This window comes from Takifugu rubripes, chromosome 1 (assembly GCF_901000725.2).
Source record: "Takifugu rubripes chromosome 1, fTakRub1.2, whole genome shotgun sequence".
In the NCBI taxonomy this organism is placed as follows: Eukaryota; Metazoa; Chordata; class Actinopteri; order Tetraodontiformes; family Tetraodontidae; genus Takifugu; species Takifugu rubripes.
Window position 1 is genome coordinate 12,504,852 of NC_042285.1, and position 23,664 is coordinate 12,528,515.

At 42.9% G+C, this 23,664-nt stretch overlaps 4 protein-coding genes across 5 annotated transcripts; 3 read left to right on the top strand and 1 right to left on the bottom strand.

Moving 5' to 3' along the window:
* The first annotated feature begins 798 nt into the window (after positions 1-798).
* LOC105416308 (uncharacterized) lies at positions 799-6,027 on the top strand. Its single transcript, XM_011602836.2, has 6 exons — positions 799-1,026; positions 1,883-4,873; positions 4,957-5,152; positions 5,245-5,288; positions 5,398-5,489; positions 5,620-6,027. Exons 1-6 carry the CDS (start codon positions 973-975, stop codon positions 5,687-5,689), a joined length of 3,447 nt encoding a protein of 1,148 aa, XP_011601138.2. The 5' UTR covers positions 799-972; the 3' UTR covers positions 5,690-6,027.
* A 92-nt stretch (positions 6,028-6,119) lies between these two features.
* On the top strand, positions 6,120-11,845 carry LOC105416310 (uncharacterized). Its single transcript, XM_011602842.2, has 9 exons — positions 6,120-6,530; positions 6,955-9,672; positions 9,745-9,790; positions 9,923-10,069; positions 10,232-10,321; positions 10,440-10,556; positions 10,657-10,779; positions 11,064-11,135; positions 11,425-11,845. The coding sequence occupies exons 2-9, from the start codon at positions 7,078-7,080 to the stop codon at positions 11,460-11,462; spliced, it is 3,228 nt and encodes a 1,075-aa protein (XP_011601144.2). The 5' UTR covers positions 6,120-6,530; positions 6,955-7,077; the 3' UTR covers positions 11,463-11,845.
* Positions 11,846-11,999: 154 nt separating this feature from the next.
* Positions 12,000-19,495, top strand: eif3c (eukaryotic translation initiation factor 3, subunit C). 2 transcript variants are annotated; one of them, XM_011602846.2, is made up of 24 exons: positions 12,000-12,150; positions 12,915-13,032; positions 13,110-13,175; positions 13,261-13,450; positions 13,574-13,699; positions 13,867-13,918; positions 14,197-14,321; positions 14,414-14,544; positions 14,755-14,905; positions 15,062-15,165; positions 15,412-15,553; positions 15,712-15,837; positions 16,077-16,170; positions 16,264-16,451; positions 16,594-16,818; positions 16,893-17,084; positions 17,164-17,335; positions 17,422-17,581; positions 17,675-17,740; positions 17,822-17,909; positions 18,001-18,166; positions 18,301-18,342; positions 18,410-18,478; positions 19,212-19,495. In XM_011602846.2, the coding sequence occupies exons 2-24, from the start codon at positions 12,935-12,937 to the stop codon at positions 19,232-19,234; spliced, it is 2,796 nt and encodes a 931-aa protein (XP_011601148.1). In that variant the 5' UTR covers positions 12,000-12,150; positions 12,915-12,934; the 3' UTR covers positions 19,235-19,495. The 2 variants fall into 2 exon arrangements, with proteins under 2 accessions (XP_011601148.1, XP_029693708.1); XM_029837848.1 differs by lacking the exon at positions 19,212-19,495 and having other exon boundaries at positions 18,410-18,489.
* Positions 18,564-22,730, bottom strand: prodh2 (proline dehydrogenase 2). Its single transcript, XM_029838063.1, has 10 exons — positions 22,319-22,730; positions 20,865-21,055; positions 20,664-20,790; positions 20,430-20,501; positions 20,243-20,323; positions 20,007-20,150; positions 19,757-19,923; positions 19,582-19,692; positions 19,226-19,314; positions 18,564-19,140 (listed from the first exon to the last, which is right to left on the bottom strand). Exons 1-10 carry the CDS (start codon positions 22,547-22,549, stop codon positions 18,971-18,973), a joined length of 1,383 nt encoding a protein of 460 aa, XP_029693923.1. The 5' UTR covers positions 22,550-22,730; the 3' UTR covers positions 18,564-18,970.
* Positions 22,731-23,664: the final 934 nt, after the last annotated feature.

Here is a 23,664-nt window from a genome sequence, read left to right on the forward strand (position 1 = left end):
GGTGTGCCGCTGCGACATTCAACATAACACTAGACATCAACACCACACTAGAATAAGATAAATAAAATAAAATAAGACTTATATACAGTGTATACATAAATAGTGAGTGGTAAGAAATAGTGCAGGTCCGTGCAGGAGTAATGTATTGTTCGTGAGTCCGACTGGCTGCTGTACATGGTGCTTAAGTGATAAGTCACTTGGTGTTCAGCAGCCTGATGGCAGAGGGGAAGAAGCTGTTTGTGTAGCGGGAGGTTTTGGTCTGAATGGACCGTAGTCTCCTGCCTGAGGGGAGGGGGGAAAACAGTCCGTGACCAGGGTGGGAAGGGTCGGCCGTGATCCGACCTGCACGCCTCCGGGTCCTGGAGATATACAGGTCCTGGATGGATGGAAGCCTGCAGCCGATCACCGATCAAGTAAAATCACAAAGCATAATGTTCTATATGTTCTATACGACCTTTTACTTACTTTTTGCTTTTATATGGACTCAGTACTAATTTATTATAGTTATTATGTATGACAAATAATTCCAACTTTCAAGTAATTACATAATAAGAATTTTGTTACGAAAAGCCTGTTAATGTGTGTTTGGCTAATACATTTAAGTATGTATAATTTTACGACATGTACTGAAATAGCACCTAATAGCCCATTTAGCACTTCATCACAGATTAAAAGAAACATTCTGGCATGTTAGAAGTTTTAAACTTGTCACTGTTGTGTTGCTGAATATAAAGCAGATCTGTCATAAAAGCCGGACTTAAAAACTGTCACCCCTGTGGCCTGGCTGGCTGCACACATCCGCAAAATGAGTTATATACCACAATTCATCCTCTTCCTCATCATGACATGGTTTATACATCATGTCAGAATCAGGAACTAAAGCGAGAGTCAGCAACATTGGCACTTGGTGCTGCTTGATTTTCACACTTGGACTCAGATGGTGACGGTCAGGGAAGAGGTGAAAGATTAAAAATGGACAGTGACGGTCCAACATCCAATGTGGGGAGAACACTCTGGGCAGCATGGGTGAGTGTTGGAGCATTAAAGATATATGCTGTCATTTTTAGGGCTGTGGTGTAAAATGTGGATATTTGGTATGTTATTTTTTCCTCAAAGTGCGAGACTGTTTTATACCCTACGAATATTGTCTGTGTGTGTGTGTGTGTGTGTGTGTGTGTGTGTCTCTGTGTGAGTGTGTCTCTCGAGAACGAAACTCAAACACATCTGATGGTTATTTCCTCATATAAGTTCAAGTCGCAAGTTCATTCAAGACCTGTTTTTTTCCACCAGCGACAATAGTGTACGCATTCACAGAAGTATATAAATCCAAATCAAAGTCAATTATTGGCAGCCCAAAAATCACAAACACCGTTTGCCTTGGAGAACTTTAGACTCTGCACTGTTGTGACAGCCTGTGTCCTGGGCTTGTCAGTCTGTCGGTTGACTGTCGCTATGAGGAAATTGGTTCATACATTCACGCACACCTTTTGACGGCTCTATCAATTAAATTCCTCACAAGCTCAAGTTCTGTCTTGACGCCTTAATTTCTTTCCTCCTAGTGGTTTTGCACTACCTTTCTGGCAGTGGGGTGAAACTTGACGGAAGTAGACTAAGCAAAGAATAATATGTGTGTATTCTGAGCTTGTAACAGGAAAGTTCCGCAAGCTCTGTGTATTAAAAGCCTTGTTGCAAGATTTCCTCTAACTGAGCCTTCAGCATTTACACAAAGCCACGCACTGAAAAAAGTTAAATTGATAAGATGTCTACTTTATTTTGGCTGATAATATTTTGTATTTTTGTACAGGAGAGATAACACAAGCAATGCAGATCAGAAAGAAAAAAACAAATATGCTATTAAGTTTGTCCTTCTCTTTGTTGTCAGTATTACATAACAGGAGCCATTAGCAGATTCTTCAGATCGGAGGCAGTTAACAACGTTGCAAATGACCCAAACTCCTTCCAGGAGTCTGCTGTCGACAATGAGAGTGCAGCATGTGGCCACACGGAGGAGGAAGCTAGCAAAAAGGAAGCTGAAGAAGAACATCCCCTTACAATTCTCAAAGTACGTAGCTCACCTCAAGTAGTTGTTGGCTGGGAGCATCATTGTCCTTCCGAAAGCCATGGAGAGCCTGATGTCATGGACACACCGTACAAAACCCAGCTGACTGATATTCAGGACAAAGCATCCCTCAAAGGTGATGACGCAAGGGAGGGAGGCCTTAGCCAAACAGGTTGGGATGTAGAGCTATTCAATGCACAGGACAACCAACAAAAAGGTAAAAGAATTCAAAGCTTGCACACTGATGGACAGGGCGAGATGCAGGACTATGGTGACTGCCTCAACAGCAGATCGCTTCACAGCAAGGAGGACACTGGTGCTGAGGAAGCAGCCGCAAGAGCATTGACCAAAGGTGATTGGCAGAGAATGGACAACATGTCCATCAGGATCAAAACAACAGACGGTGAAGATGACAAAGCAGATTTGGAAAATGAAGACTGCGACATACGTCAATCCCTGAGACAAGAGGAGGAGGACAGAGAAGGGAAAGGGGCACAGCAGGATGAGGATCTTGGATTCCTGGCTTCTGAATTTGAAGGAGAGTCAAATCTAGGTGCCAAACAAGTCATAAACCCACTCTCTGTCATCAGTCAGTCAGCAGATGACAAGTTGCATCCAGAAAATGGAAATTTACCTAAAGGTGAGGTAGTTATTGTTGGCAAACAAGATAATGCAACTAATCTCACTGACATTCAAAGCAAGGATGTTAAAAGAGAAGACACTGATGTGATTAGTGACAGACTGATCCATGAAATTCAAGCAGGAGAGGAGAAACTCTATTGTGGAAGAGAAGATGAAGACTGTTACCAGGAAGCATCACGGACCAGCGCCTGGGTTACAGTAGACTCCATCAACAACATTGGACAGGAAGCAAGTGGAGAGTTTAAAAACATTCTCCAAGGAACATGCGAAGGCCAGCTTGTTGTATCACAGGGACTAAATCCTCCACTTTCTGAGGAAGTACAAAGGGGATTTCCTGCAAGCAACAATGAGCAAGGGCAAGATGAAAATACAATACAAAGGTTCCTGGAAGAACGAGATCCCGAAGAATGCAAGACTGCGCTTTTACCACAGGAGACGGAGGGCAAACAGAGTGTTCAAAAAAATTGTCCTCGTACAGGATCTGACAATTTGCTGACGATGGAGTGCATGGAAGAGGAGCAGAAGACGGGAGATGATATTCAGGAGAGCTTTGATTTGGCTGAAGAGGACCGATGTGGAATTCTGCATCTCACTGACGATGAATCGCCACAAGGAAAAGAGCCACTTGCTGAGTCTGTGATGCAAGCAGTATTGTTGGACTCAGTGGGGGCTGGAATCAAACACCAAGAAGAAGAAACACAGGCAACATCAAAAGAGCTGCAAGGTGAAACAGAAGAGCTTTTGGTTGAACTTGAGATAAATGATGCAAGTAAAGTTTATGCTAGTGAGGGTGACCAGAAGATACAGGAAGTGGTCGTGTTTACTGATGAAAATGTAAACTTCTTTGAAGATAAAATGCTGGAGATGGCAGAAATGGGCAACAGGAGCCAGAGTTTACTGGATGACTTCAATGAATCTGGACTGGTGAGACAGGAAGCTGAGAGAGAATCTACATTCTTAGAAGGGAAAACAGCAGAAATACAAGATGCAGGATTAAAAATGGAGATATCTGGGCTCAAAGATGATGGAACATTAGCAAACAATGAATCAAAGGGCAGAAATGAAGAGGTCTTAAATCTGGCAATAGAAAGTATGTCTGAGTTAAGCACAGACAGTGGCAACATCTTGGATGTAGAGTCTGAGGGACTGGTGACACAAAAACAACCATCACAGGCAATAAACAATGACACTGTTTCAAAGTCCACAGCTAAAGATATGACTGTGATATCAGCAGAGGAAACACAAAAGCGTGTGACAATGATTTACATAGAAGAAACAAGCCCAAACAGTGCTCAAGAGGTGATTGATGAAGAGACCATTGACCCATGGATACAGATGTCGTCACAGGACACTGACAGTGTCAAAGGCCAGAAAGAGTCTGAGCCTGGACTGCAAATGGATTGGAAGATAGACCCAGTGAATGCTGAGGAGGAGGATGAGATCTCATCTGATCCGCCAGAAAATGAAGAGCAGTTTGTGGAACCAAGTCAGTCTGGAGGATCAGAATTCAGAAGTCATACAGAAATGTCTTCTTGTACAGAAGGAGCCGACTTTTTGGACCACGCTCCCTCTGGATCAGGGGCACAGAGGATGGAAAGTCAGCTCTGGACGTTAAACATAACTGGGTCACTTGAAGGCACAACCACTACTTCAGAATCAGATGCCTGTAATATTTTTGTTCCAGGACCTAAAACTGGATCTCTGGATACAGTGACAGAGGAGCCTGCAGAGGTACAGCAGTCACATCCCGGAGAGGCTGGACATTTAAATCAGGAATCAGTGGAATCGCAGGGAAAATTCAAGCAAGAGTCTGGGTCAGAGTGTGATGTTGGGGTAACAGACCACACAGGGGAAACAGAAGAGGACATTCAGTCCTCAACGGAGATGGACACTTTTGTCCAGGCACCAAAAGAGAATGAGGATACTCTGAAGGACACTGTGGCCGTCTCTGGAGATGAAAAAGAAAATTTAGGGTCAGGACCCTGCAGAAGCCCCTCTGAAATGTCATTAGAAATGTCAGGCTCAACAGCATGTGGATCACAAGGTGACCCTGAGTCAGCAAGGCTGATTAAATTGTCCACCACGGAGACACCACAGACTGGATGGTCAGAAGATGATGTGGACACTCTGCTTGGACTAAACAGGACTCAAGGCTCCAGACATCAGATGGAGGTATTGCTCCATAGTCAATATATTTATCGAGGAAATTTTTTAAAAATTAAACACATACATTTTGCTTCTTTGGATGATTACAGGTGCATGAATCTCTGCTTGATTCCTCTCCACAAAAGTCAAGAATTTCCATTAAAAACCCTCGGGTGCGGCCACCCAAAGATGCCCGCTCACTGATACAGATGCCCTCACTGAATCCCACACCATCTTCACCCTCACCATCCAGAACGCCAGTAGGGTTTCCAGGGAGAGGTTTGGGCATTGGAATAAAATTACCTGGTAGGTTAAGAGCAAGACAAGGAAGATCATCCGAGTATTCAGTTATGATTCATTATGAGTAAATTAGAAACTAATGACACTTATTTTTCCAGGTCTCACTGGAGGTTTACCGATTTTAAAAAAGACACAGACAAAGGTAAGAGATGTCAATTTCCTGTTCTTACACTTTCATTCTAGAGTCGTAGCTATTTTTGAATTCAGCCTTTTTCTTAGTTAAAATTATTAACCTTCGTCAACATCCACAGGAAGTTGAGCCAAAGCCAGAGAGCAAGAACGATGCCCCTGAAGAAGATGAGGGACAACGCAAACCTAAATGGATGCCACCAAGACAACCAGGGTAAAGTGGATATCTTGCAGTGTTCTTGAGAGAATAAGACACTCTTAAATAAAATCTATTATCAGAGTTAATAATCTGTTAAATATTACAACCCAGAACATTTGGATTCTTAATTTTTTTGCCTTTCCAGATTCGGAAATCCACTGATGTCAGAGCTGAAGACTAAACTGAAGAAAACAACAAGGGATAATGAGTTGTAGTATGTTTGTCAGTATGTAAATACAATAATTTCAAGTTTTAAGGACTGCAAAAATCACAGTTGATACAGTTTTCACATTTCATTCGTAAACATTTGCCCCACTATCATTTTTTTATTAATAGAGCAGAGAAAATCAGAATAAATCAAAATACTTTGATTTTTTTTCCCACTTCAGTCAGCTTTACTTCATAAACTTGATGATATCAAAAAATTTTGCTTTTCTGCCAATTGTGCACATTTTGGTTTTGTTTTGCTCTAAATGTCTCTGCATCTGCTCCCTTTCTAAATATAAACCAGTTGTTGTGCAGACAGGTTTTGTAATAAATGTATTTTTGCTGATATTTTGGACTATCTATCTATCTATCTATCTATCTATCTATCTATCTATCTATCTATCTATCTATCTATCTGTCTATCTATCTATCTATCTATCTATCTATCTATCTATTTTTATCATTTTAAATACATATATAACAAAGGACAAAGAATTTTAATGCATAACGCAGAATCATATAGACCATCATATGGATTTCCATTTAAAGAACGCCAGAAGCTACAAATGAACAATAACAACTTCAGCCGTCAGGGGGCGACATTAAAATAATGGACCTGTTCCTTACATAAAACTCTCTGAGGAAGAACAGGAAGCGGAAGAAGAAGAGGGCGAGGCTGTGATTGGTTGCTATGATCCAATCAGTGCGAGGGAAATCGTCATTTGAACCAAGTGGATCTTGGTTGACAGTATAAACATTTAGGTCTTTTTTACATTATACTATTACCTTTGAATTACCAAATTTCAAGAAACAGGCAACAACAGGAAATCCTCGACAGAAGTGTCTTTGGTAAGTCAAAATATACATTCTGCTAACGATCGTTCCACAGCTATCGTTTGATTACAAGCAGGTCGTTACAGCAAAATGCAATGGTTTGTCTGAGCTCCGAACTGTTAAGCGACTCTAACGCATAACTTAAATTTTAATTTTAATTGAATGGTCATGGGTTGTCACCTCCAGTGTAAAATATAAATGGTAAAACCAGACAGTGCCTTGTTTTAGATTGGAAAATAGTTGGTTTTTTTAATTTAAAAAAATCCTACATCATCCTAGCAGAGCTGTACACGACGTACTTCAGCTTTTAGTTTTGAATGCCTAAAATATTCGATTGAAAACGGGAGGAGCTTATGGCAAATTATTATAGGAATGCTTGATTATTGGTCTCTTAAGCCCACACGTATTTTTGCCATTAATTAGTTTGTCTTATTCGCAGACTGTCCTCAAGGAAGGTCAGGGAATTTCTCCTGGAATTGATGTTTCCTGATGTCTTATTATTGTGTCTGGGGCAGTAATAACAATACAATTCCTCTGGAATAGTTCAAATACATCCTCTGGCATGGCCAATCAGAACACAGTACAAATAACTCCTGTAAAGGAAATTCAAGATATTGATGAATGCTGTGAAAATATTCCACCTGGAGTTGTTTCTTTCCCTGGGACCTCTATGCTCCTGGACCAAGACAAAGATGTGACAGGGTGTTTCCCTGCTTGGAAAAGTGGAGAAAATGATCCTCGTTCTGTATTTTCAACCCCAGCACCAGCAGGTGCAAATCCCAAAATAGGCCTTTGTGGTTTTCAATCTTCTTTAACACCAATTTTGAAACAATTAAATATTCACAAGTATTCTTCTCCTCCACCACATGAAAATAGTTCACATCTGCCTGCACCCTCCCTCTCCTTATGCAACACGGTCACAAATTCCCAGAATGCTGGCTCGATCCAGCCTTCTAATGCAGACATCACTGGGACCTTTTCAAGACGATCTTTGGGGGATGCTAATACTCCTGTGTGCTGGTTGGCTGATGAATGTATGCCAGAAATTACTTTCCTTGACGTCACCTGTGATACCACAGTGCAGCTGTCTAAAAATGACTCTGCTCCTCCGGACAGCATGCCGCCTTCCCCACTAACGACTGGCTTTGTGCGGGCTTTTAACACTCTTGTCAATAAGAAACCTGATGTCATTCAGTCAAAGGGCGCTGGAACGTTTTGCCCTCAAACCAACTCTCCGAATAGAAAGCTTCTTTGTAAACAGAGTGGTGAAGGAACTGCATCAGAAACAAGCTCAAATAATCAGACATCACAACAAGAACATCCTTCAAGACTCTTTCATGCAACACAAGACCATTCCCAAGTTGCTGAAGTGTCCAAAGGTGAGACAATGGCAGGAAAAGACAGTATGATGGTTGATGTCCCTGAAAGTGTAGATGCTCCTTTGCGCTGGTTGGATGACAGATTCTTCCCAGAAATTACTCTTCTTGATGTTACACATGATTCAGACTTTTCACCGAAAGGCGAGATGCCACCCTTGGAAGTCAAACAGGACGTTGCAGTGGGTGGTTTGCCAAACAACCTCCCGTCATCAGCATTGGGTGGAGAGGTGGAGGTAGAGCCTGGCACACAGGACACGATTACCAGTGAAAATTTGTCAAGTACTGTCCATGCCAACATTACAGAAACCACAAGCTCTCTCTGTGAACAGTCAGACAATTCCGTAGTAAAAAACACACCGAAGAATTCTGTCAATGTGACTCGGGATATTTCAATGGAAAGTGCTTTGGAAGACAGTCGGCCCTCATTTGAGTCCAGTGGACAAAGCACAAGAAAGATTCAAACATCAGGTTTAGACACACCTGGTGTCCACCCGGTTAACGTTACTCGAGACATCAGCTCCGCCAGTGACATGTCTGTTGATTGTGTAGCCTCACACACTCAGGATATAGAGTGTAGCACAAGTTCACAGAATGTCACCTCTGAGGCTCACTGTCAACCTGGGGCCACTTCCACTAATGTGACTAGCGGTCAGGAGCTGCTGACTAGTCATCCGACCAGTAGGTTGACAGCACAAAACCAGAAACCAACTGGGTCTGTTAACGACACATTTACAATTGTCCCACAGTCCAATCAGGATACATCAGCCCCTGCTCTCACCCAGATACATGGCCTTGAGAATGAGACACTGGATCTCCCCACGTCAAATGCAAGCAGCCCCAAAGCGCAGAAAGATGTGAACAAGCCTACAAAAGGGTCCAAAAACGACAATGAATCTTCCCCTGGTTCTGTTCAGAATTTCTCATCTGGAATGCCAAGTGATAGACAAAATTCCACTTTTGAAAAGCTGCAGATATCAACTGGCAGTACTATTTTAGGGGGAGTTGGTGCAACAAATATAAGCAGTCAGAACAACACGTTCACGATGAAATCACCCAAACAGAATGGCACAATAACGATATCAGAAACAAGCTCAAGAGACAGTCAGCAGAGTTCTTTGGACAAGGCGTCTCCACAGAAGTCCCCCAACAAGGGTTGTGTTGAATCAATCCCTCCAGATACAACCAAGAAATACCAGACTACAGTTACACACTCTGACACCATGACAGTCAACGTCCATGAGACACAATCAAATCCAACGGAAACAGCCTCTGCAGCTGCTCAGCTTGACACTAAAGACAGTTCTCATCCGGGTCTCTCTATGAAAGATAGTTTCCCTGACACTTCATGCCATCATAGTTTAGACGCAGATGAAAACAAAGCCACCACGTTTAACTTGGACGACACACTGGATTTAAGGGGAGACGCTTTGATTACATCCACGCCAATGGTGACCTGCAAAATGTTCAACTTCAGCACAGAACGAGAAGACGGAAAGCCTATGGCAGCACAGAAGAAACTGTACGAGGATGGCCCCAGTAAGCCAGATCATCAGGTGCATTCGGAAGTCCCATCAAACATCGTCTGTGATAGAAAAACCTTCTTGGCCAAGCCTGCTGCTAAATCCATGCTGCCGCCTTTGAAAACTGCATCCCAGCTGCTAAGATACAGGCCTGCCTCTGCACTTCCTGGACGACCTGAGCACTTGATGTCAGGTTTACCTGTAACCAGGCAGAAAACCCAAGCTGCAGCCCTGAGGAATTCTGATCCATCCCATGTGGTAGGTTGTGGACCAGACGAACAAAAATCTGAATACTGCATGTATGTGACGTCCTGTTCTCATGTGTCTAAGACCACTGGAAAACCTGTATCTTACAACTTCCGCCCAACAACAACAGGTAGTGCTTTTATTACACAGTAAATATATTACTTTCATAATAATAGCCTTAATCAAACTTTTATCAATATACAATGAATATATAACCCTAGCACCTCTGTTCTTTTTTTAATGAATGAATTCTTTTTTGTAGGTTCCAGGCAGCCCATTGGCCTCCTAAATCCACGGCTGAGTGGCATACAGGCAGGCACTCTGAGGGCAGCACAAGGGCTCAGGCCTCCCTCAGCAAGAGCTAACACAGCAGCGTCCTCGAGCACCGACGGTCTCCGGGGACCCACAGGTATTCTGGACAGGACTATATGAAGTCATAATTTATGCTGATCCCAAGAAGTAACTTCAGTTTAACAGCTCACAATTTAATAATTCATGCAATGAATACGCCATATTTTCATGGTTTTTTTGGTTTGAAAGTTTTGTGTCATGTTTCTGCATTTTCATTAAGTTACAAATCCTGCAACAAAGATGTCCCAAGTGAAGAAACAGTCTTTAACCAGAGTTGACCCTTTGCCTGTAGCCAAGAGAAAGAAAATGGGTAAGAACTGATTCGGCCTTAATGAATGTTGTAATGTCACTGCTTTTAACTTCTAATTCAACTAACGGCTGACTGACGCATAATGTGATGGGTTTTCTTTACATGTTCTTTCCTTCAGATTCCTCCTTACAACCTGAAGCCTCAACAACTTCCTGTGACGCTTCCAAAAGAGCCAAAACCTTGAAGCCACCCACAGCTGCTCCAAAGGTTTTACCAGCTAAATTACAAAGAGTTGGTGAGTCAGGAGGGTGTTGAACATTGAACAGACTGTGTTGCTTAGTCACAGCAGCTGGTAATGATCGATTTCCTAAATCATCTCTGCCATGTGCTTTCAGATGCTGCAGTCCCAGCCAGCACTGCTGAAGCATCATTGTCATGCAATGCTGTCAGCAGAGTCAGAGCCTTGAAACAGCAAGAAGCTGCTCATAAAGCTGTACTACCTAAAGCTCAAATCCAGAGTAAGCATGAATTGTCACAATATCAATGAAATCAACTACTACATCATTTATCTCATTAACTATGGAGCATTTTCAAACCACACCATGTAGATTTTATGTAAAAGTTGAGCATCTCCATATAAGCTTCCTGGTTATTTTTGTTGCTGACACCACTAAAGCTGAAAATCAACTCAACTTTAGGAATAAATTAACAATTTAAAAAATATATATTTTAAAAACAGGAAAGCTCAGCAATGGCCTTCTGCTATTTATTTTCTTTCACTGTTCTTGATCTCGGCTTGCAGGTTGTGTTGGATGTGCAGCACTTCAACAGCAACTCGATGTGCAGTCAGAAGAAATAAGGAGACTCAAAGATGGTATGAGTTGCTACTGACACTTTTTTAAGCAGTTGAGTGCAGACAGTTGAGGTGTTGGTGGTTTCCCCAGCACATTTTGATCGTCCTTTTCACTCCATCAGAAGGCAGCCTCAGTGGTGACCACACGACTGAGCTGTCTCTCTGTACCTCTGTGTCCACTCATGACATTGGTGAATTGTTTAGCTATTAAATTTAATTTATAGATCTTACTTGCAAGTCATCCCCAAACCCTCAAAAGTTCAAAAGCAAGCACATTTGTTTTATTTATTGTGTTTTTCTTCTGTTATAGAACTAAAGAAGTGCAGTCAACCACATGAAGAGTGCTGATACTGACTTTGCAAGATTCCCCTCGAAAATACAATAACATGTGCCAATACTAATTTTAGAGTGTTTGCATTGTACATACCTTTTATTCAATAAATGTATTTAATAATATCAAACTAGCTCAGGCTCTCTACTTTAGGTCCAACTGCATCTGTGTAATCTGTAATTACAGTTTTATTGGCTTTTAATTACATTGCCTTACACCTTCAGTGCCTTTTTTGAGCTGATGATTGTTAATAATATGGCTTATCCCATATTTAGCTCCACAGCTGTTGATTGAATAGTAGCAGAAACATTAAAATGTATATGTGTATAACTTGGTGGTCTATAAAGTACCTATGCATATGTGTTTGTTATATTAAATAAATGAGCTGTGAGCAATCTGAATGTTTGGTGATTTGTATGGTTTTTTTTTTTTTAATTTGTTTACTGCAAAATTAACATCTTTGTATTTCAATTCTGAGCCTAAGAGCTCAGAGAAACTGAGGATGAACCGGCGTTTCCATGATGTTCCAGCAGGCGGCGGTAAACATTAGAGACGCCGCCTCGACAGCTCACTTCCTGTCCTGGCGGAAATACCCGGCAAAGCTGTCGCACGCCTTTTATTTGTGGCAGCTGTACAACCAAACTGGATTTTATAATTGATCAAAGTTGACCGTTATACGGCAGGATATATTTCACGCATACGTAGGTGGGTTTCTGCCGCCACATTTAAAGTGCCATTAGTGATTTTTTTTGTCATTTTAGAGAGCTGTAAATACCTTCACATGCGAGCGGCCTAATGCTAAAGTTAGCGTAGCATCAGCCTCGCGCCACGTTAGTACTCGTTGTCCGGTGCTGTTAGAGGCAAAATAGAAAATTCTCGCTCTGACAAAAGCTTTAGTTTTCAAATAGATTATGTCATCCATAAGAGAAAATGAGCTTCTTGGCTGAATCTCTTATTTTGTGTTGCGTTTACAATGTACCGTTGGCCCATCTGTCAGAACTAGGTTGTCTTAGCCATGTTGGGGTGTTCGCTAGCGTCTCTGCGCAACTCTTTCATTACTACCGAGAAAGCTCGAATAACTCTTTATACGATTTATAGAAGTTGGCTTCTATAGAGCTGTGTTGACAGGTTTGAGCTCACTGGATTCCCGTCACCCCTTTCTCATTAGTGGCGGAAAGTTAGTTGAACGTCGTCACACAAATGTCATGTCAACGTTTGTAGCGTTACCGGCGATGATCCACACACATGTATGAGTCCTTCACAGCTCTCGTAATTTTTCTACATGCATTTTCACACTGAACCATATAGAAAAGCGTGCAGACCTGTTTAGCCTATTTAAAATCTACTGTGACGTGAGGTCTTTCAGTAAGCTGTGGTCAATGAAGTTGGTTAGGCGTGTTTGGAGGCTACAGCCTGTGCTTTAACAACAGGCCAGGCTTTGTCATTGCTCACTTCATTTCTTTTTACAGATTGACGGCTTCTTTCAACGATGTCTCGTTTCTTTGCCACCGGCTCCGACAGCGAGTCAGAAGAGTCCTCGTCCGCCGATGAGATCACTCCCAAGGCCACCGGGACGCCTTTTAAGCAGTCAGTACAGCTTTCAATCGAAGTATTTCCCCTCCACTTTGGAAAACTGATGTCAACAACCTGCATTGTTTTTACAGGGCACTACTTCTCAGCGATGATGAAGAAGACACGAAGAGAGTGGTACGCAGTGCCAAAGATAAAAGGTGGGTTTCTTGTGGTCCATCGCAATCTTGACCCATTTTATATTTTCGCTTTTTGATTATCTCTGCATGCTATCAAATAATCAAGGTTTGAGGAATTGACCAACATCATCAAGACCATCCGCAATGCTATGAAGATTCGTGACATGGCCAAATGTTTGGAAGAGTTTGAGCAGCTGTGTCGAGCATTCCTGAAAAGTAAGAATATTGTGGACAAAGAAGGCATTCCACCCTTTTACATTCGTTTGCTGGCTGACCTGGAGGACTACCTGAACCAGGTAGGTACCCAAACCTTAAACCAATGAGGCTAATGAATAAAATCACATGGTAATTACCTTATGTTTTATTGCCTACAGTATATAATCTGTGTTTACATTTGTTTTTAATTACCTTGCTTCTAGCTTTGGGAGGACAAAGAAGGCAAAAAGAAGATGAACAAAAACAATGCAAAGGCTCTCAGTACGCTACGTCAGAAGATCCGCAAGTACAACCGAGATTACGAAAATGAAATAGCTTCATACAAGGAGGTAAGATTTAGTCGGGATTTCCCAAATGTACCTTAAACGTCTAGAAAAACCTAATCCAGTCCCAGAAGGCTGTTTTTAATCTTTAGATAATATATTTTTATAACCTTACAATCAAAATGTGTACTAACATAAGCTGAAATCTGATGAGAATCTACTGTTCCTGATAGAATCCACAGGAATCTGCAGATGAAGAGGAGGAGAGGGAGGCAGGAGATTCTGGTAAACATTTACTGTTTTTAAAAAGTTGTTCATTCTAATATGGCAGAAAATGCATAATGCTACGTACATTGTCAGAACACAATGGCCTTAATATATGTATGTATCATTGTTCAGGAAAGGGTTACAATATATTGAGATGCCTAAATTGTTTTGTTATTTGTTTGTCCGACTATTTTATGCACTTCACAGTAGCAAAATGACCATTGTAATTATTGTCACTGTTAAAAGAAGGCAGGATACATCTGAACACATATAAATAATCGTAATTTTTGTTCAAGGCTCATCTTCTGACAGCGATGATGAAGGCAAAGATGAGGGACTCTCGGCCAAGTCCTTCCTGAAGAAGAAGCCTGAACCATCTTCAGAAGCCAGCAAGTTCCTCAAGTCTGCCAAAGGATCTGGGGTGAGAAAACACAAAAGGCTGGCCCAAAGAGACTCCTGCGTGATCATTAACAGCTGGGTCACATCATGTGCTGCGTGATTCTCCCATTATAGGATGAGTCCTCCACTAGTGATGACGATGAAGATGATGAAGACTGGGGTTCTGATACTGTTGACAGCAGCAGTGAAAGCTCAGATGATGGCGAAGAAAAAAGTACTTCTTTGGCCGTGGTTTTCCTCAAGAAGTGAGTCTCTTTCAACATCCTTTTTGCTTGAGATTTAGGTTTCACTGCAAAACAAAATGTACCAAAGCAGCAAAATAAAACAAAGGTTTTCCATGTCAAGTCTAAAATTGGTTTATTGGCCATCAGTAATGCATCATGTGCTTTTGTTTCCACTTTTACAATTTATGATAAAAATGAGCCTTTATGCATCTTTCCTATGTGTGTTTTTAGGACTCAGGAGGCAGAAAAAGCTGACAAGAAACTTGGGAAGAAAAGAAAGCCCAAGAAGAAGGAACGGCTAGAGGAGGAGATGGAGGAGGAGGCAGGAGAGGAGGCTGAAGGAGGCTGGGAGAAGGTGAAAGGAGGTGCCCCTCTTGTCAAGGTAAATGATTTTAGCATTAGGTTTTTGTTCAGAGTTCTTTAATGAACATCAATATAATCAATTGGATATTTATATTGTAAGCAACAAACATTTGGAAAACATGTGAATGAACAAATTATTTTTTCTTAATAATATAATGTGGAATTATTTTCTCAGGAAAAGCCCAAGATGTTTGCTAAAGGCACAGAGATCAACGTACCAGTGGTGGTAAAGAAACTGAATGAGATCCTGCAGGCAAGAGGCAAAAAAGGCACAGACAGGTGAGAAAGTAGCATTTACGAAAATTAAGTGATTATTTCACTTAAGTAGAATCCTATTATTCCTCCAATGACTCCTCTAAATCCTCTAGAAGAACCTATGAAAGGTTATTCAAAAATATGGATATGTGTCATAACTGCCACAATTATTAATAAACTCCAGGTTCTGCAGCAGATCATTTACAACTATTAAAACATTTTTGGAGTTTCTGTTTCCCTTTTCTAATCATGTTTTGCTCTTTTGTTCAGGGCTGCACAGATTGAACTGCTCCACGCGCTAGCAGCCATCTCCAACGAGAACAACTTGGGCCAGGGTGTCCTGGTCAAGATTAAATTCAACATTATTGCCTCCCTGTATGATTACAACCCAAACTTGGCAGCTTTCATGAAGGTAGGACTTTTCTAATCTCTTTTGTACAATCTGCCAAATAATCCAGAACTGATGTACAAAATAATGACAACTATTCATATAATATATTGAATATTGGCTTCCCTAAAGCTTGTCATAACTCAAAGGTGGCTAGAGCAACTATCTTTGTGTTCCCTTAGCCTGATATGTGGAAAAAGTGTCTGGACTGCATCGAAGAGCTGCAGACCATCCTCTTTGAACACAACAACATCTTCATTGGGGAAAACATTGCTGAGGACAGTGAGAGTCTCGCCAACACAGACCAGGTGCGCAGCGGAATTTTGAAGAAATATGAGCAACTTTGATGTCTTTCTAAAGACCTGCGGTGCAGTTCTCCAGTAGCATTGCTGAAATGTCAACATCACGTTGGGCTTTCTCAGTAAAACGACTAAAATCTGGAAAACATCCCCGACATTTCTTTGATGCTACCGTACAGCATTTAGTGTTAATGCAGATGATGTGCTTCAAGTCCAAAATGACTTGGGTCATTGTGTACGTGTGCCAGCCTTTCAGAGTTCGTGGCTGTATCTTAACTCTGGTAGAGAGGATGGATGAGGAGTTCACAAAGATCATGCAGAACACAGACCCACATTCACAAGGTAAGAATTGTTTGAAAAGGATCAGTGATGTAATTTGATAATATTAAATGTAGTATTAGCAGCTCATTCCTTTCTTGCTGTTTGGTCATTTAGAATACGTGGACAATCTGAAAGACGAGGGGCGGGTTTGTGCCATCATTGATCGGCTGCTCAACTATCTGGAAAACAAAGGCAGCACAGAGGAGATTTGCCGCATCTACCTTCGCAGAATCATGCACACCTACTACAAGTTTGACTACAAGGCCCACCGACGCAGCCTGGGCCTCCAGGTGGAGTCCAAGGTCAGACAAATTATGGAGATGTTGGATTTTAGATTGATATGGAAGTTAGCAGTAACAAAGTTGAAATGTGTCTTGAATGGTAACCAGTCTGGTGTTTGTTTGGGTGGGATTTACTGACTGGTTTCTTTGAAATTCTGTTCAGTCCGAGCACGATCAGGAAGAGAGCGAGGGGGAGGACAGCGCCGTGATCATGGATCGCTTCTGCAAGTTCATCTACGCCAAAGATCGCACCGACCGTATCCGCACCTGCGCCATCCTCTGCCACATTTACCACCACGCTCTGCATTCCCGCTGGTATCAGGCCCGTGACCTGATGCTGATGAGCCACCTGCAGGACAACATCCAGCACGCGGACCCGCCCGTGCAGGTAGGCAGTGAGGAACATGGAAAGCAGTGCAAAAAGACATCAGCCCACTCTAAAATGATCTCTTTTCTCTGAAGATCCTGTACAATAGAACCATGGTCCAGCTTGGCATTTGTGCATTTAGGCAGGGTATGATTAAAGACGCACACAATGCTCTTTTGGACATTCAGTCCTCTGGCCGTGCAAAGGAGCTCCTGGGCCAAGGACTGCTCATGAGGAACATGCAGGAGAGAAATGCTGAGCAGGAGAAGATAGAAAAGAGGAGACAGGTGGGTCTTCAGTGAAGAAGACTTGGAACTAATTTGATTCTTCTTTTAAGATGATTATTTATTCTGTTTGTCTATGCAGGTGCCATTCCATATGCACATCAACCTGGAGCTGCTGGAATGTGTGTACCTGGTGTCAGCCATGCTGCTGGAAATACCCTACATGGCCGCCCATGAATTTGATGCCCGTCGCAGGATGATCAGCAAGCAGTTCCATCACCAGCTCAGGGTGGGAGAGAGACAGCCACTGTTGGGTATGCAAACGTGTCGACCACCAGTTCTTGATGCCAGTCGGTCACAGAGAAATGACAGGATAACAAGTCGCCCGTTTGGTCCTCAGGACCCCCAGAGAGTATGAGGGAGCACGTTGTGGCTGCGAGCAAAGCCATGAAAATGGGAGACTGGCGTACCTGCCATTCATTCATCATCAACGAGAAGATGAACATGAAGGTCTGGGACCTGTTTCCTGAGACGCAGAGAGTGCAGGAGATGCTTGTCAGGTAGAAACCATCTCCGTTTGTCAGTTATGGGATGAATTTTAAACTCTGCTGACATTTGACTGTTTCTATTGACTTCTTTTTACGCTTGAACAGGAAGATTCAAGAGGAGTCACTGAGGACTTATCTGTTCACATACAGCAGTGTGTACGACTCCATCAGGTGAGCACAGAAACCTCTGGTGTGCATTCTTATCTCCAGTGCTGCGCCCTTTTCCTAGATTAACCCCGTGCTTGTTTTCAGCATGGAGACCCTCTCCGAGATGTTTCAGTTGGAGATTCCCACAGTTCACAGTATCATCAGCAAAATGATCATCAACGAAGAGCTGATGGTGCATATGAAACAAATTCATTTATTTGATGTTCCAGTTTGTCTTCACGTGCACAAATTCAGTTCCAATTGTTTGGTGTCGTTTGTGACAGGCGTCACTTGACCAGCCTACACAGACTGTGGTCATGCACCGCACAGAGCCCACATCCCTGCAGAACATGGCGCTGCAGCTAGCTGAGAAGCTGGGCAGCTTGGTGGAGAATAATGAGCGCGTCTTTGACCTCAAACAAGGCGTGTATGGAGGTTACTTCAACAGAGGTGCGTTGTTCTCCCTCCCCGTGCTGCCGACTCGGACTTTAAGACTGTTCTAAGTACACTTCCAACTCTAGCTCCGAAAGGCTGAACTCTGTCTTGGACACAATATTAATATCAAGAATTTCTTTGTATTCCAGATCAAAAAGGCGGCTATCAACAGAAGCAATCTTACCAGAGAGGTACGTTGAAGCACATTAAAGCAAAACAGACTTGGGTTGATAATTCCTTTTCCCCGTTTGCCCACAGATCAGAAATCTGGTTACCAGCAGAACAAGGGCGGGTACCAACGAGGTGGCTACAGGAATCAGAACCAAAGTAACTACTGAGCTTGGGGAGATTGTTGCGTTATTAAATAAACAGTAAAGTACCGGTAATATTTTTGTTCCTTTTATTTTGATGTAAAAAAAAAAAAAAGGGAAAAAAAAAAAAAGAATTTGGCCGCTCGCAGTAGTAAGTGTTAAGTTGTGTGTAGAGATGAGATACACACTCATATAAGGAGCATGATTATTCCGTGTACAACTATAAAATGTTGTCCTTCATAGCTTTACTTTTAAAAAGTGTTAATATTAGAAAATTATTCTGAACGTTGGGGTTTAGATTGTAGGAGTTTGAGCAGTGGTGCAAAGTTAAAGGATATAAAGTTAGTTGCTGTGAATGATTGAACTCTTAAGTACTACCCAGCATTATTTACCACGCAACTGTCAAACACTATAAAAATGTTGTGAACAAGTTTTGGTGTTATAATTTCTCCAAACACTGTTCATGAGCATGCGTGTTCAATCAGTATGTATCACTTGTAAATGGGCTTTAGCTGCTTCGCCACAGCCGCCTGTAGAACTCTTGCTTCAGTAGATCCCTTTCTTTGCGGATTCCCTGCAACACGGTGCGGTTCTCCTGGGCCCGGCGCACCAGGTAGGGGACCGTGTCCTCCACAGAGCCGTATGGAACTGACTTGTAAATGGCGTAACCCTCCTTGGCTGAGGCGGTGAGATGGAGAGAGACACTTGTACTGATGCTGAAAACCCCTGACTTGAGTTTTATATTTCAGGAAGAGCAGCTCACCCAGTGTGAGGGAGACGTGATCACACATGCCCAGCAGTTGACCGAAGCACACCGCGCCTCCATCTTTGTCTATGCCCAGCTCGGCAATCCTGCAGGAGATAAACAATTATTACATCACAGCGACGGCTGTAAACCTGGTCATGTGATGAACGCGTGTGGGGAAGCAAACCTGCACTGTGATTAAAATGGATTAAAAGAAATGCTTTTTCATTTTCAGACTTGCATTGTTCGACACATTAGTAAAATTAACAATAAAGCATCCAAACTGCAGCCCCACCGACTAATGTCCCAACAATCGGTTAATAAAAACGTATGTTTTTGCAACAGACACTTTACGGTAGGAAATTTCGGCTCACCGTGTGCCAGCTAGTCTGATTGACTCCTCGTTGTGGGAGGCTACAATGATCCTGTAGCGCTCAGGAGTCTGGGAAATGGCGTCCAGCATGATGTTGAGACAAGCGTTGTAACTGCACACACAAGCAGAAGAGTGAGAGTCAGTGAGCCTCAGAAGACATGGGACTGTTTGTCCACCTTTCATTCGTGTCCTCCCAGCTGGTGTGGACAGGGTCTGGGCGGCCCTCTTTCTCTGCTAGCGTCCTCTCTTTATCCATGTATGCCCCCCGTACAAGCTTCACACCCAGACAGAAACCCTCGTCCTGGGACAGGCGCAGAGCTTCCAATACAAGAGACTTGGACTCCTGATGGACAGAAACCAATGATAAAGCTGAAGCACGAGGCATCCCTCAGCTGCTTTTAATGTGCGCACTACTGAAATATTTGCCTTCAGGTAACACTGATACGTGTTCCAGATCCAGGCATCATCTCGATTAAATTTCTTCATCATTGCCATGGTGACGAGAGAAAGAGCAGGGTTCATGTAGGTGTACTCAGCGTCAACCAGGACGCGCACTTTGTTCACGCTCGCCTGAATAAAATGAGGTTACAGCAGTCTGTCAGACAGAGATGAGAGAAAGGATTTATACTGCGACTGCTGCGGTTGTCTGTGTGCGCCTGAACCTCTGCTATTGTGTTGAGTCTCCTCAGGGCACACAGGAAGTGAGCTCGCTCATGCTCGTCTAAGCCAGGGAAGCAGATGGCCTGGATAAAGTGCAGTTTAAGGTTAAGTTCAGTGGCGATTTGGTCCTGAACCAAAGAGAATACCCAGCGTGAATGAACTGTTCAAGGGACAGGAAGTGGGACGCACCTCTCCGTCCATGGCTCTGACCACCATGGTCAAGTCGTACGGTTGTTTCGCGATGAGGGTCGTTAATTTGACCTTGAAGAGAGCAGCTCATACTCATCAGTGAGAAAACAAATATGACAGCTCTGCTGAGGGCAGCTGCTGTTTCCTGCTAAATTGTGCCAGAAAAGATACAAAGAAGTGTGTCCACCTCATTTAAGCAAAAGGCAATAACATGTGGAAGTTCATTTGTCTTACACAAAGCTCTGGGCTGAGCAGTGCTGTGAGCTTCAGCTGCATCATGGGATCTTTGCTCCAGGTGTTGCTGTGGGAAATTCGCACACACTCCAACATGGTCCTCATGTTATTGTCATATCTCTGCTCTCTGGGGTCACAAAGGCCAACATGTCCTTACAAGGTATGTGTGTGCATGTGTGTGAGCATGTGTGTGTGTTATACCCGGTGCTTTCACCCAGATCCTCCTCAATCGGTACGGCGAGCATGGCCCTCAGTCCCAGTGAGCTCATCTTCCTCATGGCCTGAGCGATCTCGCTCTCGCTCTCGCCGGCCACAAACTGGGCGTACACGGTGGGCCGCAGCAGCAGAGACAAGCCTCTCCGTCCCAGAAGGGTGCGCGAGATGGACATCAGCTGAGAGAAGATGACACGCAGAGACATGAAAATCAGGAGACTCTTAATGGTGAAGAAGGAACATGATACCTGAAATCTGGCACCATCTGGAGAAAACTACCTTAAGTGCAAAACTCTGGTAGTTCTCTTATTAAGCAGATTGCCTCAGTATTGATGACAAGCTTTGGTTTAAAGTCCATATTGAAAAATTAGTAAAGCAACAGATGAGGCTGGTTTTTTTTTTACTAGAGCAATAAAGCCTTTTTTAATCTTCAGACCGGATAAACTCTTGTCCAGGCCACATTTCTGAGTGTTTTAGGCATAATCCACACAACTGCTGCCTCCCCTGTCCTTCCATGCCCTGTCTCAGTCCGTCATAACCCCCGAGGCTTCATCACAATTTCAGCACTTTCAACTCATGTTTTCTCTGTCACTGCTTGCTCCCTGATCATGGAATAACGTTCAGAATTCCCTCAATTTCAAGATCACCACCATATGTTGGTAGTGAAACAGTGAATGGGCTCAAACCATCTGAACAAACTTGTTTCTGCTGTGCACCGGTGTCGTGGAACTGGAATTTAGATGCTCGGTTAATGTTTTTGAAGCAAAGTTTAAGACCCACTCGGTAGTTCCTGTGTGCCGGTCTGTTTCCTACATGTGTTCTTCCCTATTATTGCATGTTTTTAATTATTACTGCTTTTTACTTTAGTTATTTTGTATTGTAAAGCTTTGATGGCAAGTGTTCTATAAATAAATCTTTAATTATTCTTTTATGTTTTACTGTCATGTATAATGGTTTGCTTACTCGGCGGGGTCCCCCTCAAAAGATGTATCTAAAATGAACTTCCCATAGAAATAAAGCCGCAGGAGCATGAGCCTGTCCCAGCAGTCACTGGGGGACAGGCATCAATACACCTTGGACAGACAGATTGTCAGTCCACGTGGGACAGACACACACAGCTGACACTGACTTGTGCTTAGGATAGTTTAGAGTCTTTAATCAGGATAATATATGAGTCTTTTGGACTGTGGGGTGAAACTGGAGTAACAGGGGGAAAACCCACATGGGAGGGAAAATACAAATGCAACATAAAAAGGCATGAAAAGAATCAAAGATGGCACCTTAGATCCTGACAATGAAACTGAACAACATCACTAAAAACCACTTTAAAAGCGCTAAATAAGTGACAATAGATCTCCTCCAGGAGAGACGTTGCTCGAGACACACGCTTCAGTAAAGGACTGATACACATGCATGCACATGGTGTCTCCCATGTCTCTTACCTTCCCACAGTTGTTGACCAGCATGGGAAAAGAGCAGAAGCAGAACACCCCCAGAGCTCGGAGTAGCTCGCTAAAGCTCTTCACTCTGAAGGCACTGGGGTCGTCAAAGGACAGAGCGGCTGAGGGATGGTTGGACTGTTTGCCTGGAAACGTCCCGGAGGCGGCGGCAGCCTGAGTCTTCCACGGCAAGAGCCAAGGACGCGAGGCCCGCACACGGCAGCACAGCATCATTGGTAATGGGAATAATCCAGAGGCCCCGGAGGAGAGGAGGAGTTGGACACGACCTCTCAACTCATAGAGGAGAAAAGGTTAATATGCACAAACAATGAACAACTCAACGAAAAGTATCCTCTATCACTAAGACCCAACTAATTGAGAGCTGAGCAGGAGAACTGTCAGAGTTTGTGAAATTTCACATATTTTCTCTTACCTATCAGTTAATAAGTGACAGTTTGCAAATTCAAGCAAACAAACAAATGACCGTTGATATCACCGGGGCCAGTGCTGGTTGGAGACATGAAAGGACACCAAAAAAGAAGAAGAAACAAAGAATGGAACATAAATCCACCTCTGATTCTTATGTTGGACTTTAGTAAGATGCTATACTGTGTCTTTTTGAGTATTGGCTGTCTCACAGATATCGCAGGCAATAGGAATGTTGGACGGGGCCTGATGAGAAGCACCAAAATGGTGTTAATGTATAAACCTTTTTGTTATGCATTCAGATTCAGATTCAGATTCCTTTATTTGTCCCACAAACGGGGGAATTTATGGCGCAACAGCAGCAAAAACACACAGAGGAAAAGACATTCTAACAGTTATTGGGATTATCAATAAGCTGCTGAAACATGGAGTGAATGCAAAGAGAGGTCTGTCCAGAAGGACCTGTGATTCTAGGGTTCTAAATGGGTTTTTGGCTTTTTTAAGTTATAATTTGGGCTATCTCTGCTGACAGATGGGTTTAAACAAGTGTCCCAAATGCAAACAGGCACAAGAAAATGATTAACAGCCTGAAGCGCCTCAGTGGTCCCGACACTGTTGACCAACCCGGGATGAAAATACCCACAAACATTAATCTCATCTTCATGAAGACGGAATAATCATGAAACTGTGAAAAATATAAAACCTAAAGCTAAGAGAGTGTCAGGCAAACATACAGTATGCACAGATGGATCTGCAAATATATTCCCATGGTTTTGTGTATGTTCAGTAAGGCTGAAGACACTCTTGTGTGATGAACACTGGGTATTTGCAGATACTTTAGCAAAGCTGTTTGCACATTTGCCTCATAGCAAGATCATTCAGAGGGTGGGGGAGTCTGGGAATGCTGCTTTTTTCTGAAGAGA

Coding starts and splice junctions, on each gene's coding strand:
- LOC105416308 (XM_011602836.2), top strand. CDS start 973: ATGGACAGTGACGGTCCAACATCCAATGTGGGGAGAACACTCTGGGCA. Junction 1,027..1,882: donor GAACACTCTGGGCAGCATGG/GTGAGTGTTGGA, acceptor CTTTGTTGTCAG/TATTACATAACAGGAGCCAT. Junction 5,153..5,244: donor CATTGGAATAAAATTACCTG/GTAGGTTAAGAG, acceptor TTATTTTTCCAG/GTCTCACTGGAGGTTTACCG.
- LOC105416310 (XM_011602842.2), top strand. CDS start 7,078: ATGGCCAATCAGAACACAGTACAAATAACTCCTGTAAAGGAAATTCAA. Junction 9,791..9,922: donor CTTCCGCCCAACAACAACAG/GTAGTGCTTTTA, acceptor TCTTTTTTGTAG/GTTCCAGGCAGCCCATTGGC. Junction 10,070..10,231: donor CGGTCTCCGGGGACCCACAG/GTATTCTGGACA, acceptor ATTTTCATTAAG/TTACAAATCCTGCAACAAAG.
- eif3c (XM_011602846.2), top strand. CDS start 12,935: ATGTCTCGTTTCTTTGCCACCGGCTCCGACAGCGAGTCAGAAGAGTCC. Junction 13,451..13,573: donor TGGAGGACTACCTGAACCAG/GTAGGTACCCAA, acceptor CCTTGCTTCTAG/CTTTGGGAGGACAAAGAAGG. Junction 15,166..15,411: donor GGCAAAAAAGGCACAGACAG/GTGAGAAAGTAG, acceptor TCTTTTGTTCAG/GGCTGCACAGATTGAACTGC.
- prodh2 (XM_029838063.1), bottom strand. CDS start 22,549: ATGATGCTGTGCTGCCGTGTGCGGGCCTCGCGTCCTTGGCTCTTGCCG. Junction 21,056..22,318: donor TGGTCAACAACTGTGGGAAG/GTAAGAGACATG, acceptor ATCTTCTCTCAG/CTGATGTCCATCTCGCGCAC. Junction 19,141..19,225: donor TCACGTCTCCCTCACACTGG/GTGAGCTGCTCT, acceptor TCACCGCCTCAG/CCAAGGAGGGTTACGCCATT.